This window comes from Prosopis cineraria, unplaced genomic scaffold, assembly GCF_029017545.1.
Source record: "Prosopis cineraria cultivar Desert tree isolate PC_DT_omini unplaced genomic scaffold, ASM2901754v1 PC7, whole genome shotgun sequence".
Classification (NCBI taxonomy): Eukaryota; Viridiplantae; Streptophyta; class Magnoliopsida; order Fabales; family Fabaceae; genus Prosopis; species Prosopis cineraria.
This window is the reverse complement of record NW_026555338.1, coordinates 28,159,415-28,176,396: the sequence shown is the minus strand read 5'-3', so window position 1 is coordinate 28,176,396 and position 16,982 is coordinate 28,159,415. Positions and strand designations below refer to the sequence as shown.

The 16,982-nt window shown below is 32.0% G+C and overlaps 2 protein-coding genes across 2 annotated transcripts; one reads left to right on the top strand and one right to left on the bottom strand.

Moving 5' to 3' along the window:
* The first annotated feature begins 614 nt into the window (after positions 1–614).
* On the top strand, positions 615–4,046 carry LOC129316225 (uncharacterized). Its single transcript, XM_054960538.1, has 3 exons — positions 615–757; positions 2,211–2,674; positions 3,585–4,046. Exons 2-3 carry the CDS (start codon positions 2,228–2,230, stop codon positions 3,732–3,734), a joined length of 597 nt encoding a protein of 198 aa, XP_054816513.1. The 5' UTR covers positions 615–757; positions 2,211–2,227; the 3' UTR covers positions 3,735–4,046.
* Positions 4,047–9,163: 5,117 nt separating this feature from the next.
* Positions 9,164–9,952, bottom strand: LOC129316684 (uncharacterized). The gene has a single exon (XM_054961083.1). It carries the CDS (start codon positions 9,950–9,952, stop codon positions 9,164–9,166), a length of 789 nt encoding a protein of 262 aa, XP_054817058.1.
* Positions 9,953–16,982: the final 7,030 nt, after the last annotated feature.

Below are 16,982 nucleotides of genomic sequence, written 5' to 3'. Positions count from 1 at the left end.
TTATGATATTTTAGAGATTTAATTGATAAAAATTAAAGTTATAAACAAAGCAAAAAATCAATTAAGTTATTTTATGTTGTTTTAGACATGCAATTTTAGAAGTTTAATTAATGTTTACAAATTTTAAATTGCTTCTTTTGCATGTCTTACTTGAACCTAGCTAATGAGTTCTCTAGCACTAGGCACCTTTCTTTTCTAGCTTAGCTGGCCTGTTTGATGAGAGTGAAAAAAAGAGTTATCTGTTTTCCATTAAAAAAAAATTAATTGAATTTGTCAAATTTTATCCACCTCACTTTTTTCTTATGCCCGATAATCATTTTAATAATTTTTCTCAATAAATATAGGATATAAAGTAGTTGAATAATGAGTATATATAGTATAGAGAAAAAAATTGATAATTTTCAATAATTATGAGAAATATTTTATAAAAAATATTAAATATTCATATGAACATGTGATAGTGTGATATTACTTATATTAGGTATTAAAAATTATTCATTCCTGTTGCTTATATATTAGATAAGAATATAATATAATTTAAGCCTTTCTTTGGTAAACATAATTTTGGCCTTTTATTCAAATCCAAATGACCAAATCCAAATTTTAATTTTATATTTATGATTTTGTTTTAGGCCGAGCGGCCAGGTTCGAGAACATACCTTATTGGAAGTCGGAGTTTTCCCAGAGCAGCGAGGCCTGTAGTCTTGACTCCTGAACCGAAATATCATCCTTGTCCTTCGTCATTAATCTACTTCAGGTGAGTTTCCGGTGACATTTTCTGCAGTCGTGCGGCTATATTCTGTTATCTCTGTTTTTCCCCCTTCGTGCTCGATTGCTTGTTTATTATTTCCCCCCCCCCCTTTATTGGTGCATTTGATATGTTTCTATGATTTATTCTGTTAAAGGTCCCACAACGGAATTTTGTGCTTTCCCTTAGAAATCTACCATGAAATTTTGTGATTGTGTAAGGTTATGCTTGCAAGTTGAGGGGGGAAAAGGAAGGGAAGGAATCCAACGAAAAGAAAATGGAAAGGAAGAGAACGAAGGGGAAGTGATGGTAAATGATAAGCCTAAACAAACGATGGCTATGGAGGATTTTTGGAAGATAGTTGAGCATCGTTTCATTATTCTTGTGTTTCTTATTATTAACTTAAATTCTTCCATTCCCTTCCCTTTAACTCCATTATTCCTCCATTTAAAATTGTACACTCTGGTAGAAGTTGGTTACCCTGTTTGTAAGAAAGCCCCAAGGACTGAGTTTAGAAAGGAAAATATTTAATGTTAGCGAGGTATTTCTTGGTGGCTGGGGCATCTTCATTGCTCGAGAATAGAGCGTTTGAACGTACCAGCAAGTAAGCTGTGGTTTCTGATTTGGACCCCCCCCCTAAAAGGAGAAGTAAATTCAATTGGGTAAATGACGTTTTTTTTTTAATGTTGATAGTGATTGGGTTGATCGCCAATGCCATCCAGTTATTGAGACTTCAATGAATCAGTGGTAACTTGATAAATTTCAGAGTTGAGGCTACCGACATCCATGTCTCCTCTGTTTGGAACTTCTCGCTGTCTTTCCCTTCCCCCCTTCTTCAGCCTGTCTTGGGAAAGCCAACACATTCTGGAAGGATCATGTGCCAATGACTTTCTCCTTCTAGTGTATCATTAATATTTACTTTTAACCCTGGCAATTGGGCAAATGTTGCAAATAAGACGCATACAATATTCATTTATTAGTTTATTCAGATACTTTTTTTTTTCCTTTTTAATATTATGGGAGTGCAGAAAATAAATGTATATTATCTACATTGGAATCTTTGGCTGACTTGGGTTGGTTGAAAGAGCTATTTTTGGGCTATTGTTGTCTTATCTTTGCATCCTTCGCTTAGTTGTGATATAACAATAAACGCTTGTGTTTCACTTTTTCTGTTTCAGAGGAATTCTATAGTTTTAAATTATGCTTATTAAAATGTCAGATTATCATGCCTCCATTAAATTTTCTTGTAGAGTCATTTGGGAAGTCGTATATCTGGGATGTGACTTATATTCTTAATGGCTTGTTTATGGATAAGGGGACTTTACTCCTTTTTTTTTTTTGGGGGGGGGTTTTGGTGGGGGAGATCATTCTGTTGTCACCCAGAGCTTATTCCATTTTCATCTAATTTGTTTAGCTAGTATTTATCCTAATTGTTTACTTGGCCATTCCATTTATTTGTCAGGTTGGATCACTGTATACATGGGATCTTCATTAGAAGATGAATATGCTGCATTCAGAGAGAAGGTCAAACGAACAGTGTACTTTGACAACCTGTCACCTCAGGTCACTGAATCTGTGTTGAGAACAGCTCTTGATCAGTTTGCAACTGTCAAAAATGTCAAGCTCATTCCCAACTACCTTGAGCCAAGGAATGTGCCACAGTGTGCATTAGTAGAATTGGATTCTGCTAAGAAGGCCAAGGAAGTTATAACAATGATTGTGCAATATCCTTTCATGATATCTGGGATGCCAAGGCCTGTAAGGGCATTCCCTGCAAAAGCAGAAATGTTTGATGATCGCCCTAAAGATCCTCGTAGAAAGTTAACCTGTCGTTGGTTGGAGCCAGGTGATCCTGACTTTGAGGTGGCAGAGGAACTGAAGCAGCTTACACGCAAACATGCTGACGAAGCTGCTTACTTGCACCAAGTAAGTTTTCCCTGTCATACTTATTATGTATTTATCTTAGTAATCAATTGAACTTAAGTCACTACTACTACTACTATTATTATTATTATTTCAGTTTCAAAATAAGAGACAGTGAAAATTCAGGGATGGTTAACCATGGCTAGCCTCAAGAAAACAGAATACCAAAATAGTATTTAATTTTCACTCTGTAGATGTCTAACCTTTGCATTTTCACAGAATACGAAAGCAGAATACCATAGTTAACCATGGCCATCCCCATTTGTAGTAACAGAGGTTGGATAGGATTCTTCTAAATTACTTAACCGCCCCTAAGTTCCTAACAGCTCCCTAATTATCTCCTAATTCCCATGTAACAGATGGAGAGAATATTTTAACATCAAAGAGGTGACTGCAAACTTGTTGCATGTGCTCTTTGAGAATTTGCTAAAAGGAATAACTGCTTTACTTGTTTGATTACTTGGCATATTGTTTTAACCATGCAGAATCATAATACCACTGAGCAAAACAAGACAACAGATAATTTTTTGTGCAACTTCGTTATCATTATATTTTCTTTTAACATTTAGTATTCACTTTAGCTGCTTTGTATTTTTGGGTTGGATATTGGGGTTCAGTGAAAGATACTTTTCTTCTAAATCATATGATGCCAAGGTGCTATTTCTTCTCTTTCAACGAGGAGTATGACCGAAAAGAGCATGCATGTGCGGGAGAAGTTTGTTTTTAGAATGTGAGAAATAGAGAAATATGTCCAAAGATAAATAACATGTCACATTGGTCATCTTTCTTAATTGAAAATACGTCCATTTGGAAGACCGTCTTCTCTTTCTGGATTATAGCTTTTTTAAGATTGTCAATAGGTTTGATATACTCTTAGGGGTTAGCTTATTCTAAAACGTTTTCCTTTCTGTAGTTACAACTACAAGAAGAGGAAAAGCTTTCAATGCACCAGGAAGACACACTTAAAGGGCATTATAAGAAGTACAAGATGATAGAGAGCATTATGGACGGAACTGCCCAACGTCTGGCCCGTCAGTATGATATGCGTGTTAATAATGATTGAAGGCTTTATTTGGACTCGCAATACATGTAAGTAAGATCTTCTTTATTGTTTAAGTTATTTTCTTTGAAAGCTATATTGTCCCCTCCTGTTATCGGGAATAATTTATGCTAGGAACGTCTTTGTATGGGCATATGATCCATGTCAAAGAACAATTTTTAGTCTATTCTTTCCTTTTATGTTAAGAGGAGCGTGATGGTGGATATTTAATTGTTTATGTTGTATTGATATTTGTCATCATTACTTACATTAAAGCCTTATAACTTTATTGCCTTGAAAATTGGGATTACGTTTATTATACGCTTATGGAGAAAACTCTGGCGGTGTTGTCTTGTGCGCCTGTTTGTAATGCCCAAGACCCAAGAAAGAGAGGAAGAGGATGGAATGTAATAAACTCTATGACAAACAACATTATTTGTAATTCGGATGGATATCTACAGTATTTTTGGGACTCATCGGCTAAAGTTAGATGGATGATATTTAAGCCCCAAACAAAAAAAATTATGGCTATTGAGTTAAAAAATTTTGCTGTAAGACGAATTGCAAATAGTCAAAATCAATTTAGTTGCAAGTGTGACTCTTAGTTGTGAATCAGACATTTAATTGTTTTTTGGGTAAATGGCATTTAAGTTTTATATGTTACTTAGTAATTTGCAGCTATCTAATTGATATTTGCAACTCATGTTTTAACAAAATTTATTGGCAAGTAATTGTTATTAAATTGAAGTTTTGGGATTTAATTATCATTTTCTCTAAACCATTGGCGGGACCTTGGATCAGAAGGTGCTATATATTTTTCAAAATTTTAAATTAAAATATAATAATTTTAAATTAAAATTACGTATTTCATAATTTTTCTCTATTTGATTTTTTTTCTTGTGTAATAAATATATAATGATTTTATCGTCGAGGGTATTAAAAGTATTTCCTTAAACATAGTGTGCTAAACTGGTGGTCAAAAAAAAAAAAGGCCCATTTTGTCACGATTTTTAGAACAAAAAATATAGTATTTTTTTTTAACCATTACAATGATAGCAAGTAAATTCATTGTTAACTTTCGAAAAAAGAAAACTAAGAGATAAATATGTTTTTAAGATTAAATATTGTTATGCATATCAACATTAAAAGTCATTATCAAATATTATTGAATTAGTTAAAATGTACATTAAAAGTGATCTAAATTTATAGGAGTGTAAAATTTTATGACTAGAAGAAGCAAAATATAAAAGTTTATATTACTTCCACACAATTTCTTCCAAAATGAGGGGTTGTATGTGCACCCTCTTAAATATTCTCCTCTCGATTTTATTTATAATTATAAAATATTTTTTAAAAGTAATTTTTAATTTAAAATATGAGATATTTTATGATAATTAAATTATTTTTTTAATTTTATCTCTTTTTAATTAACGTGAAAATATTTAATGTAATTATATTATAATTTAAAATTAAGAGTAAAAATAAAATTATATGTAATAATTTTTTAAATACATAAAATGATCAAAAATATTTTATAATAAAAATTAGAGGGAGTACGCAGCTATGCCACTGCCCCAAACTCTTCCAGTGATTGGAAGAATTTGAATGACAAAGTTGGAGGCGTGTTAATATATAATATATGTGATGATCATCTTGTTGCGTCAATTTTTCATTCCATGATGTTGGTCATGTATCAACTCTCGTCTCTCGCCAAGCATCATCTTACGCGTGTTGACTTTCGTTAGCATAGTCCCTAGAAATTTAGGGGGAAAATGGTATCACAAATTTATTTTTTTTTATTTGCGCAATAGTACAATTAAAGTAGTCATTTTTTAATGGATAACGGTCACTAATTTTTAGTATTTATATTTTACTAATAAATAAACAAATTTGTAGAAATTAGTATTTCTATTTTGGTTTTGTCAATGGTCTAATTAAATTAGTCATTTTTACTAATAAGATTAGATCTAATGGAAAGAACTAGTTCTTCAAAACATGATGAATTAATGTTTAAATTTTCATTGAAAGAAGTACGTATATTTAGTGATTAGCTGTGTGTCAAATATAATTATCTTTAATAAGAAGATACTTATTAGTAATAAAAAAAATTACTATTCAATGCATGATAGTCTGTAAAAACAAATATATCATATTTTGTTAAAAATGAAAATGCTAGACAAGTTCTTAAGGGCTAAATAATGATTATCATATTTTGTAATATCTAATTGTCATTTGCATATTTTAAGAATTTTTTTATTATCAATAAGTTTTGAATAATATAATTAATAAAATATATAATCAAATTATTAAAATAAAATAAAAAAATAAAAATATTTAAATTTATTTCTACATAAAAATACATTTTTAAAATATTGATTTTTTTATTTTTTATAAATGAGTATTGTAATAGTAAATGATTATTAACTTAATTATTAAAATAACAACAATAAAAACTAATCTCCTACTGTCAATTAAAGCCATAGCTAAAGAACTATAAAAGCAAAAAAAGAAAATGTTATGACTTACTCCTTATAATCCTATTTATAAGGTAAATAGAATTTTTTTATCCTATTTATAAGTTATATTATTAAATTTTTATGATAAATTTTTTCTTTTATCCTTCATTAAATGTTGGAGAGAAAAAATATGTTATTAAATTATGTATATTTAATAATGATAAAGTTGAGAACTTATTAAATTTTTAAATAAATTTAATAAATTTTAAATTTTTTTATTTAAATAAAACATGTTAAAAATACTTTATAACTAAGCCAAAGGAGTACAATCCTATGTCTTTGCTTGGTAACAGTACTTCTGAAAAGTCAAAGTGTTGACGCAGCAGAGCAAATATGAGTGCGCGCGCTTGTGAAATAATTTCTTTCTTTCTTTCTTTTTTTTTAATAAAAAAACATTCTTCTGGGAAGAGAGTGAAAATTTTTTTCTCTCTTTTTTTTACAGGTAACATAGCTTTCATCGACGAGGATTCGATGCTGGTAAGGAATAGAGGTAAGATCGAATAGTAAACTTAAAATGGTTAATAACCCATTTTCAGTTTTTTCATGCAAAAGTGAACTCGCAAACCCGCTGGAGAACTCACGATTTCACAGCTAATTGCGATCCTGAGCAATTCTCCTGCAAGTTTGCAGATTACCGTTTTTAAGTAAGTGTTAAACATAAATGATAATATTGTGAAGTCATACGATTTTACGTGTCAAAACTTATAAGCAAGTCTAGTACAAGATATTCTGAGGGGGGAAGCTTTTAAGGAACTACGCAGTATCTTCAATATGTTAGAAGTCTTGCTCTTTTAATATTATCCATGTCAAGTGCATTTGCTTCCCTTAGAGATGAATTTAAAGAGAACTTAGTTGAAAAACATGAAAAGAGAAATGAATTCCAAGGTTTGCATGAATCCGTGCATTCTCTGTCCACAACTGATGCTCTTGCGTTGTTTAATGAAGATGTCAAGGTGAAAGAAGTTTCAGATCCAAGTGAACATGTAGAGGTCATCCAGGGAAAAGAAAAAAAAAAAAAAACAGATTTGAAGCTAACGTCAGATTATGCTCTCGTCTGGGAGACTGGGAAGTCACCTTGGACAACTTAAATCTCTGATCGTAAATGAGCGCAAGGCTAGAATCAGGATATATGTTATTTTACTCTTTCAATGGCCCCAACTCCAGATATGACAAGTTAAAGGCAGAAACAGAGGACAGCATTTTGAGAGAGAATACTTAAAGTGCTGTTCCTATCAGTCATGCCCATTAAAGTGGCATGTGTGATGCAAATAACGTGAAAGCTTTAGAATGAGTTATGATTTTCAATCAAACGGTCACCAATTCGTTTTTTGTTGAAGCTCTTTTGTCTTTTTGTTTTAGAAAAGTGTTGCTCAAAGCTTTTCTTTTTGCTATAAAATTGCAGATAACTGTCAGAAATTGGCTGTCTTGATACTCTGTCTTTTGCTCATCATAAAGATGGCACTTGAAGTATCTTAACTTTTCATCTTGACTTGCATTCCAATCGGTTTAACAGATTCCATAACTTTTCATCTTAATGGTTATAAAGGGAATGCAATAGAAGAATGAGGAAATGTATCTGTCTTTACCTCAGAAACGCCCGTCGGCTTCAGGCTTGGATATTTCTTGCATGGGAAGAGGCTGAACCTTTTTTCGTATGGGTTGTACTTTGGATATTGGCATTACTGTTTCAAAAGCTTCAACCAGCAGTGCAACCTTACTTTTCCTCACTGGAGCAAGTTCGGTGACTGCTTGCCTAAGTGCATGATCAAGCATCCATTGCTCCGCACTTTTACTTTCATCCATCATCTTATGTTTGAGATTAACCTTTTCTCTTTCTGGATTTGGGATCAAAGACAAAAAGTCTGGTTTTCGCTGGTTGAACTTCCTCATTTGCTCATCATCCTTGACAGTTATCTCATGCTTCATTTCTCCTCTCCAGTTTCTGCTTGCTTTCTTCTCTTCACTACCTGAGCAGCTTGTGCCCTGGAACTTATTACCTTTACCTTTCAATAGAATTTGTGTCACTTGGCTAATGCTTCCATCATCATTCTCTGGACTTAAGTCTCTGCCTTCATTGGTCTCATCAATCTTGTGTAACTCACTTATCTCATGACCTTGACTTCCATAACCATTACTTTCAACTTGTTGTTTAGCAAAGTCTTGATACATTTCTGTATTCTCCATCTCCAGATTCCTGCTACCTTTATCTGTTGCTCTTTCAACCTGATTTGGTTTACATAGTTCTTCAGAAGCGTTATAGATTTGGTCACCCAGTGACATAGGTGTACCATCTTTAAGAAACATTTGCTTCTGTCCAACATTAAGTACATTTGTGACCCAATTGACATCATTATCCAGAGTTGGTTCATTTTTTCCACCATTGTCTTTTGCTTTTATCAAATCCTGAAATACTTCCTCTGTTAGAGAAGAACATTGAAACTCTGTACTTTTAGATGAGGCTTCCAGGTGTAAAATGGTGTCCTGAGGTTTTTCTTCAAAACAAGAGCATTCTTGTATATTGGTTTCTTGGGGTGTTTCTTCAACAAAGTATCTTATCTCTTCGAGCTTTGAGGTGCTAAGAATTTTTTCTGACTTTACAGATGCCTCAAGTAAACTCTCTGATAAAGACTCAAACTTTAACTCAGTTTCCTCTTCTATCAAGGCAGCTGAAACAAAACTCTCTTCAAGCTTTGAGGTGAAAAATTGTTTCTCCTTCCACTCTGTGTCAGTAGCTTCAAAAACACAACCATCTATTTCATTGCTGCCCAACAGTTCCCAATCATTAAACCTAGTCTCTCTGCAGCAGATTTCCTTACCTGTATCTTCATGAGAACAGCTAGGTGGGTGGTTTTCATTTGCAGATTCTTCATTTTGTTCTTGAAGAAAGCTTTGCATGGTATCTACCTTAGTTACAGTATCACCATAGTATTTCTGGAATTATTCCTCGAAATCTGACATATTTGTTGTAACCTGCTTGATATAATCCTCTCTTGCAGCCAAGCTATTCTCCTTAATCATGAACTTGATAACTTCTTGAGCCTGAAGCTCTTCAGAAGATTCTAGTTTTCTTGTTTCATGTCCATGAGCTGTTGCTGTTGGTTTTGCTTCATGATCTTTTACATTAGCATAGATTTCAATAAAACCTACTTCTGCATCATCACATGCAGAATTGTCATTGATAACAATCTGCTCAATATCAGAAACTTTTGTCTTAAAGGGCACCTTCAATCTTTGAAGCCTTGGTTCTTCCTGCTTCATGGTCTTCAGGGCCTTGAAAATTCTTCTCCTTTCCGACAAGAAGCTCTTCAGCGGAGGCAAAGGAGTACAATGATGACCATTAAAAGAGCAAAATGTATATTGGCAAACCTTAACTGAAGTTCTCTCTGACTCAGTAACCTGAGGATTAGGCATGAGGCACTTAGGAGACACAGAGTTCTTCAAAGTTGAAAGACAGGTTGTTCTCTGTGCTTTCATATCTGCATGCAGAGCTATACTGGAGGATTTTCTTGAGGACTTGAAACTTGGATTCTGTGTTAAAGTGTTTAGTAACTTCAAACTTGATGGTCTTGTCAAAGTTTTTGCAGGTTGCTTGCCAGGAACAAGGCTGGCTTTCCGATTATCAGAAAACTTTGGCTGTTGATTCTTATCATCATAATCAGATTGGCCATTTGGAAGGCTTGCTGGGGAAAGCTCCTTCTTTGCACCTGAGCTGCTGGTGGGCTTCATGCAAGGGGTGACCTATCTGTTCTCATCAATGGTTGCTGCTTCTGTGGGGATTTGGCAGTTACTGTAACATGAGAAGGTGATGGCTTTCTGGATTTAGAAAAGCTTCGTCTTGAAGGTGATGATCGGAAAGCTTCTAAATCAGAAAGCTGAATTGATCTTGGCTTATTCATATCCGCTCCACTGGCTATGCCATCTTGGTGTGCCAAGCTCTTATCGAATTCAACATTATCAGCGTGGATTAAGACCTTGCTCGGCACCTTTCTCTGCATCATATTCAAGACAGGCCCACAAGATGAACGAGTGACGAGCTGGAATCAAAACTCTTCCCCCTTTACTGTGGATTTCAAGCAAAGGAAGAATTGAAAACATTTTGTGCTCGACTTTTCTCATCTGAAAGACTGCATGGAAAGAAGAGGAGGAAAACTTGAAGCCCAAGAACCAGAAAGATTCCCCGCTCTTGATTTGGATGATCTGTTGGTTTGCAGTAGGTTCTCATTTTGTTTGTTTTGAACTGTTTGTCTGCCCTGCAGATGATGAAATTTAAACAAGGCTTGGCGAAGTTTGATGCTGATTCTTAATATTAACAAGGAATATTATTTGATAGACTTAACTTTATAAAATATGATCAGATTGGGGGATTTGGTTTGTGAACCTTTTTTCAATTATGGATCCAGGCCTAACTTTGACTTGGAACAGGTAAATTTTTATAGTTTTTTGACTCGATGCATCCTTTATTTAATAAAATACAAAAATTGAATTGTATTAGGTTAAAATTTAGGGACTAAATCAATAATTAAAATAAAATTTGAGAATTAAAAATTATATTATCCCTTAAATTAACCATAAACAGAAATGTTAACATTATTAAATGCAAGTTTGATTGAAACATACTACTTTTATTTTAAATTATAAGACACTTTTAAAAAAGATTTGGTATCCCAAAATATAATACATATTGAAAAGATTAATATTTTATTAAATAGAGTTATTTCAAATTACCCTTTCTTTATGTAATTTTCATCCTTCCCTTTTTTTAATATATTAAATGAAAGGTATTTTTAAAAGTTTATAATTTTATTTTTAAAAAATAAATTATTAAATATATTTAATAAAATTTATTAATATATAAAAATTTACGTAAAAGTATTTTATACTGTAGGACAGAGAGGGAATGTGGTGTTTTGACATATTAATTTCGGGTTACCTGAATCTACTAAAGTGATGTTGATGTTAGCGTTTGGGCAATTGTTGGTACGATATATTATTCCCAATAGACTTGTTTATATTTAAAAACATTAAATTGTTGCTGATTTGATTCCCCAGCGCATCCATCATCAAATAATAAATATTATCAGCCTCCTCATGATTTGGATTGGAGAGCACGTTGTGGCAATTTGTAGGCGCATGGATTGGTATGGATTTGATTTATGGTGATTGGGATTTTGATGACACCCCAATCAATTAAAATTTTTATACTGTCTCAATTCATAACATTTTTTTAAATGAAGTATATCAATAAAATTTATTAAATATATTATACTTTATGATTTTATTTTTAAAATATAAATATAAATTTTTAAAAATGTCTTTCATTTAAGATAAATTTATTTATGAAACATTAAATGGAGAGAACAAATATAAAGAGGAGGGAATGATAATATTAAAAACAAGTACTCTCTCTGTTAAAAAATATAAGATTTTTTAATTGAATCTCACCCCAATAAATAGTTATCTACTTTTTGACTAACTCTATCTTTTCATATTTATTCCTATTAAACATTCTAAAATAAATATAAAGTAATTATCAATAGGGACACTTAAAAAAGATAATAATTACACTTCAAAAAATAAAAATGTCTTACATTTTTAAACATCCAACCCCTTAAAAAATGCCTTATATTTTTGAACAAAGGAGTATAATTAATGAAATTTTATTTTATCAAAATATTTTATTTTAAGATACCGAATCATTTCTAAAATTGTCTTGTAACCAGGACAAAAAGGTATATAGATTGATAAAGGTGATTTTTTTTAACAAAAAATAATTATTAGAAGAGAAGTTAAACAAGTCCAATATGTTGAAGAACAAAATATTGTCAACAACTAGTTATCCTAATAGTAGCATTACTTTCTCTCTTTGGAAGAAATCTTGGATCCGTACCTAGTGTTACATATTTAGGTGCATGAGTGGGTGTGCAAGTCTCCCTTTACTATGAGAAATGATTATATTGGGGGGGGGGGGGGAATTAAAAAAAAAAAAAAAACACCACACACACACAACAAAACATTCAATGTCACTGAAAGTAAAGCTAGAAATGTTACACTATTAGGCTCTATCAACTCTTATCAACGCAATCTAGTTAGTTCAAGAAAATAGCCTCAACTGTTTTTCCTTTCTCTTCAATTCTTGGGTAATGGTCTCAATAGAATAAAGGATCCTGATAGAATAGTAGTTGAATGATCAAATCAGGTTAATGAATATGCATAAAGGATTCCGATTAGTTAATGGCTAGGATTGTTTACTTTCTAGTTTGGAAAATAATTGTGGTGGTTAGGGGATAGTGGTTAGGACACACACACATATATATATAACTTAACTTTGGCACCAGTGCAAAAGAAAAAGCTACAAATCCCCAGGGTTTGAATTTGAGACTCAAGAATAAGCTAATTTAATTGCCTCGACAATTAAAGAAAGTGTCTGTGAGTTCATAATAACATATTATTTGTACACTAATTGAGCAATTCATGAATTAAAACGTCTTCTATTGCGAAATGTTATGGACAGGACATTCATGTGCAACAGTTGGTGCCTAATGTTGTGCTAGATCATAAAGAATTGTGGAACATTTACTTTAAAAATTTGTATCTAACTTCATATCAACATCAATAAGAAAAAGGGCGATGCTGTCCTTAGTTTAATTTTGAAACTGTAGGTCCGAGTGAGTCCTGTAAATTCAGCAAACGATACAATTTATTAAGGTGAATAAGCATTGGTTGTATGTAGTAGTAGTAACAATGGATGTACATAGATGCAATAGGAAATACATGAAGTGGAGTGTGTATAAAGACCAATCCTAAATTGTAGGCTGCTGCAAAATTGGGAATAAGAAAATACAGAAGATGCAAGTTCTTGCGTATTCTGTCAATGATTGCTGTAATCTGTAATAATGCAATTACTAGGAAACTTTGAAGCAAAACCATATTACAAAGCAATAGGGAAATCTAGTGAAGAAGGATGGAAGATGGAGAGTTGAGACTAGCTTGAATTTCCTCTCTCTCTCTCTCTTCTCACTAGATTTTCGTTCTAAACACTAGTGATAGTTTAGATTTGGGTAAGATTAGTAGTGATTTACATTGGGTATGAAGAAACGAAAGCAAACAGGTGGGATCCACTTCTACTTTTGAGCTTGAAACAAGTGAGTCATGCTTCTCTCTCTTGCAACATTAGCATGGCTACTTTGTGAATGTAAGAGATTCGGAGTTGAGATATTGTTAGACATATGAGACGAAAATAATCATATCTATTAAGTCCTACCATCACAGCACTAATATAAACAAAATATACAATCTAGTGTATACCATACCCATTAAATCGTACCATCATAGCATTAATGATGTAATGACCCAAAAAAATTAAATATTCTTAAAATAAACAATAAATTAACCTAGTGAGTAAAAAATACACATTAAAACAAAATGTATAGGAATAAAGATAATAATGTTCCGAGAATGATCAATGAAGCAACTGATTGGGTAGCAAAACACGGTTTAAGGGCTTTGCTTGGCTTCTACCAAGTGCTGGCAGGTTCCTGAAGAACTTGCAAAGATTCTGAATAAGGATGCAATAATACCACTGGTTATATAGGCTAGTTGGCTTTTTGGTTTCGTTTTGTTATAAAAATAATAATAACAAGATTGCTTATTTCATATTTATATTTAAAATTATAGGTTAAAAGTAAAAAAAATAAAGAGAAGAGAATGTCTAATATATTAGAGAATGTATTTTTATCTTCCATTCAATCTTGGTTCAAATCTTAGTCTGGCCTATTAATTTAGTATTTTCCCTTATTTCTATGATTTAAAAAAATTATGTAAAATTAAATTACTTAAATTTTCCTACCTCTAATTTTTTGTCAATGCAAAATAAATGAATGAATAAATAAATAAAGTAAAAATCAAAACAAAACAAAACCCTCCCATCCTCTCTAAATCATCGGCCAATATTTATAGGAGAGGGAATTGAAAAAAAATATATATATATATCACGCCACTTTCCTCTGCCTCTCTCGAATCTTCTTCTTCTTCCTTCTCCACACAATTCCTCTGCTCTTTTTGTGTCTGTCACTATGGTGTGTGTGAGTTTGATCTTCAGCTTTTCTTTCTCTCCCTCAATCGTCCATTGTCATGTGTGGTGGTGTGGGATAAGTTTTCTTCTCTTCCCCTGCTGCTGAACGTCTCAAAACAGGGGAGGTCTAAAGCATTTGGCCATCGAAAAATTTGAAGGAAAAGGAGCTAAAATAGATAGGTACTTTTACAATATTTTGTAGTTGCTTCTTTGTTGAATGATTGAGAACTAAATTTTATTTTTTTTTTTTCCTTCTCTTTCTAAGTTGATACAAGATAACAAATAGGGTGTGATTGAAGTTATTGTGAAATCTCGTTGATGCATAAAAGTTTATTGGGTACTGTGAGCTATGAAACACATTTATTTGGTTGGTTGTTGACGCATGTTGGGTATCTGATGAAAAGTGCACAAGGGATTGTAGCTGAAAATGAATGGTTAAATACTAGAGGAGAATATTGGCTAGATTATATTACATGAGTCATCTATTATTTGTGTTGGTGTGAAAGGAAAATGATAAACATTACCCATAAAGGTTTTGCATGAACTAGTGATTTAGAGTCAAGCATTTTAAATGTATTATGAGATGGATGCAAGCACTTACAGATGTTTTAATGGTTAGGAGATATTTTTTTTTTACGTTGATTGCTAAACACAAAAAATAAGGTTATTCAATATCTTTTACAAAAGGAGAGAACTACAAGCTAAATGAATGAAGTGGTAATTGTAAGTTAGCTGGGGATTGAATTTGTAGAAAATGATTTTCCCATTCTTACACGATCTTCTTTGATGCTTGAAAGTTGTTGGGAGGCATAACTATTCTAGAGCTTGCTTTTATGAGTAAATGTATGAAATTGCTTGAAAGAAACTAAAATTTTTTGTGAAAGTTGGTTGTTAGTTATAATAGTTGCAAGGTGACTCTATTACCGCTAAGAATAAAGAAAAGTTATAAGAGTTAAAAGGATAAATTTACACATAAAATAATTAGTCAGGAATACCCAATATCATGAAATGAGAAAAAGGACATAAATATCTATGACATTACATGATTGCGTACAGAAGTGATCAAACCGTTAACTTTGCTCTAGCAACATTAGTTTTTGATGTTAAATGCTGACTGTGCATGCTATGTGTTAGTCTTTACTGATGTGAACTAAAAAAAGGACAAAAATTCTTACGAAGTGATAGCTAGGAGCATCTAGTAATGTAAAGTAAAAAAAAAAGATAAAAATACACATAACGTTACAAGAGTTGATGCAAAAGTAATCAATTCATCAAATCTCTTAAATGTTGACTGCTTAGCTGACACATAAATAGAAGCTGACCATTTTTTTGTTGATGTAAACAAAAAATTTTTCAGGTGAATTTCTAAGGAGGTTGATCGATCATCTTATAAGTACCCATAATATTACTTTATTAGGTGCAATAATGATCAATCTGTCAAAACCTGAGATTCAACACAGTGAGATAGGTTGTACATAACAAAAATTGAGACTAAGCACGCCTTCTACGCCACCCTACCTAATGAATAATGTCACAACATTAAGTAATTTCATTCATGATAGGTTTAAAATTTTTAAATGGTTTTCGTCATTGTTGCAAAGAAGCGAGCAGTTTAATTGATATTTAGTTAAAATGATATTTTTTTTCACATAATATTCATATAATGACTGATTAACCCCAATAGAATTTCACTTAGGAATATTTTTTTGTACACATCAGTAAAAAAATAGTCACCTTTTACTTAGGTGTAAGCTAGACGATTGACATTTAAGAGATTTGATTAATTGATCATTTTTGCACCAACTCTAAAAATATTATGGGTATTTTTTTCTTTTTTATTTTATACTACTGGATGCCCCTAGCTGATCACTTTTTGGAAATTTTTGCTCTTTTTTTAGTCCACATTAGCAAACACTAACACGTGGCATACACAGTTAGCATTTAACACCAGAAAACTAACATCGTTAGGGAAAAATTAATAGTTTGGTCATTTTTTAACCCACTCATTTAACATTACGAGTGTTTATATCCTCTTTCTCACTTTATGATATTAGGTGCTTCTAGCTGACTACTTTATGTGCAGATTTGCCCTTTAACTCAAGTTATAATAGGGTCATGATAAAGGAAAAAGATTGCGTTAAAATTTAACAATAATTTTTTTCTCTTTGGGCGCTTAGATAGCTATTATGGTGAGCTTTTGTAAGGTTGGCTGGAGGGTAAAATACATTTATTTGGGAATGTCTTAAGCAAGTAAATAACATTCTTCAATAAATAAAAGTGATAGTCTTTCTCTTATTTTATTTTACATTTATGCTAAATAAATTTTCCTATTATACCTTTATAATTAAGTCGATTTAACATATATAGATATCTTATTTATTCTTTGAATTTATTAATGCAATTATTTTCATGGTATTTTATTTTCCTCAAAGTATTATACATGCATAGACTAGATAAATTACTAATGAAAAAATTATTTGCACTTCACAAATTAAAGGATAATTTGAACTATAAGGATTTTTAGAATCCATGCATGCCGAAAATGTTTTATAGGATTGTATACAAAAAACTAGTTGCTAATGATAATTTGGTTAGCTTCTTGGTGCACCATGATACAGTTAATTAATAGAGTGCATTAGAAGTGCTAGCCCCGTGTATTGACCAATACACGTGGAATGGAGAATG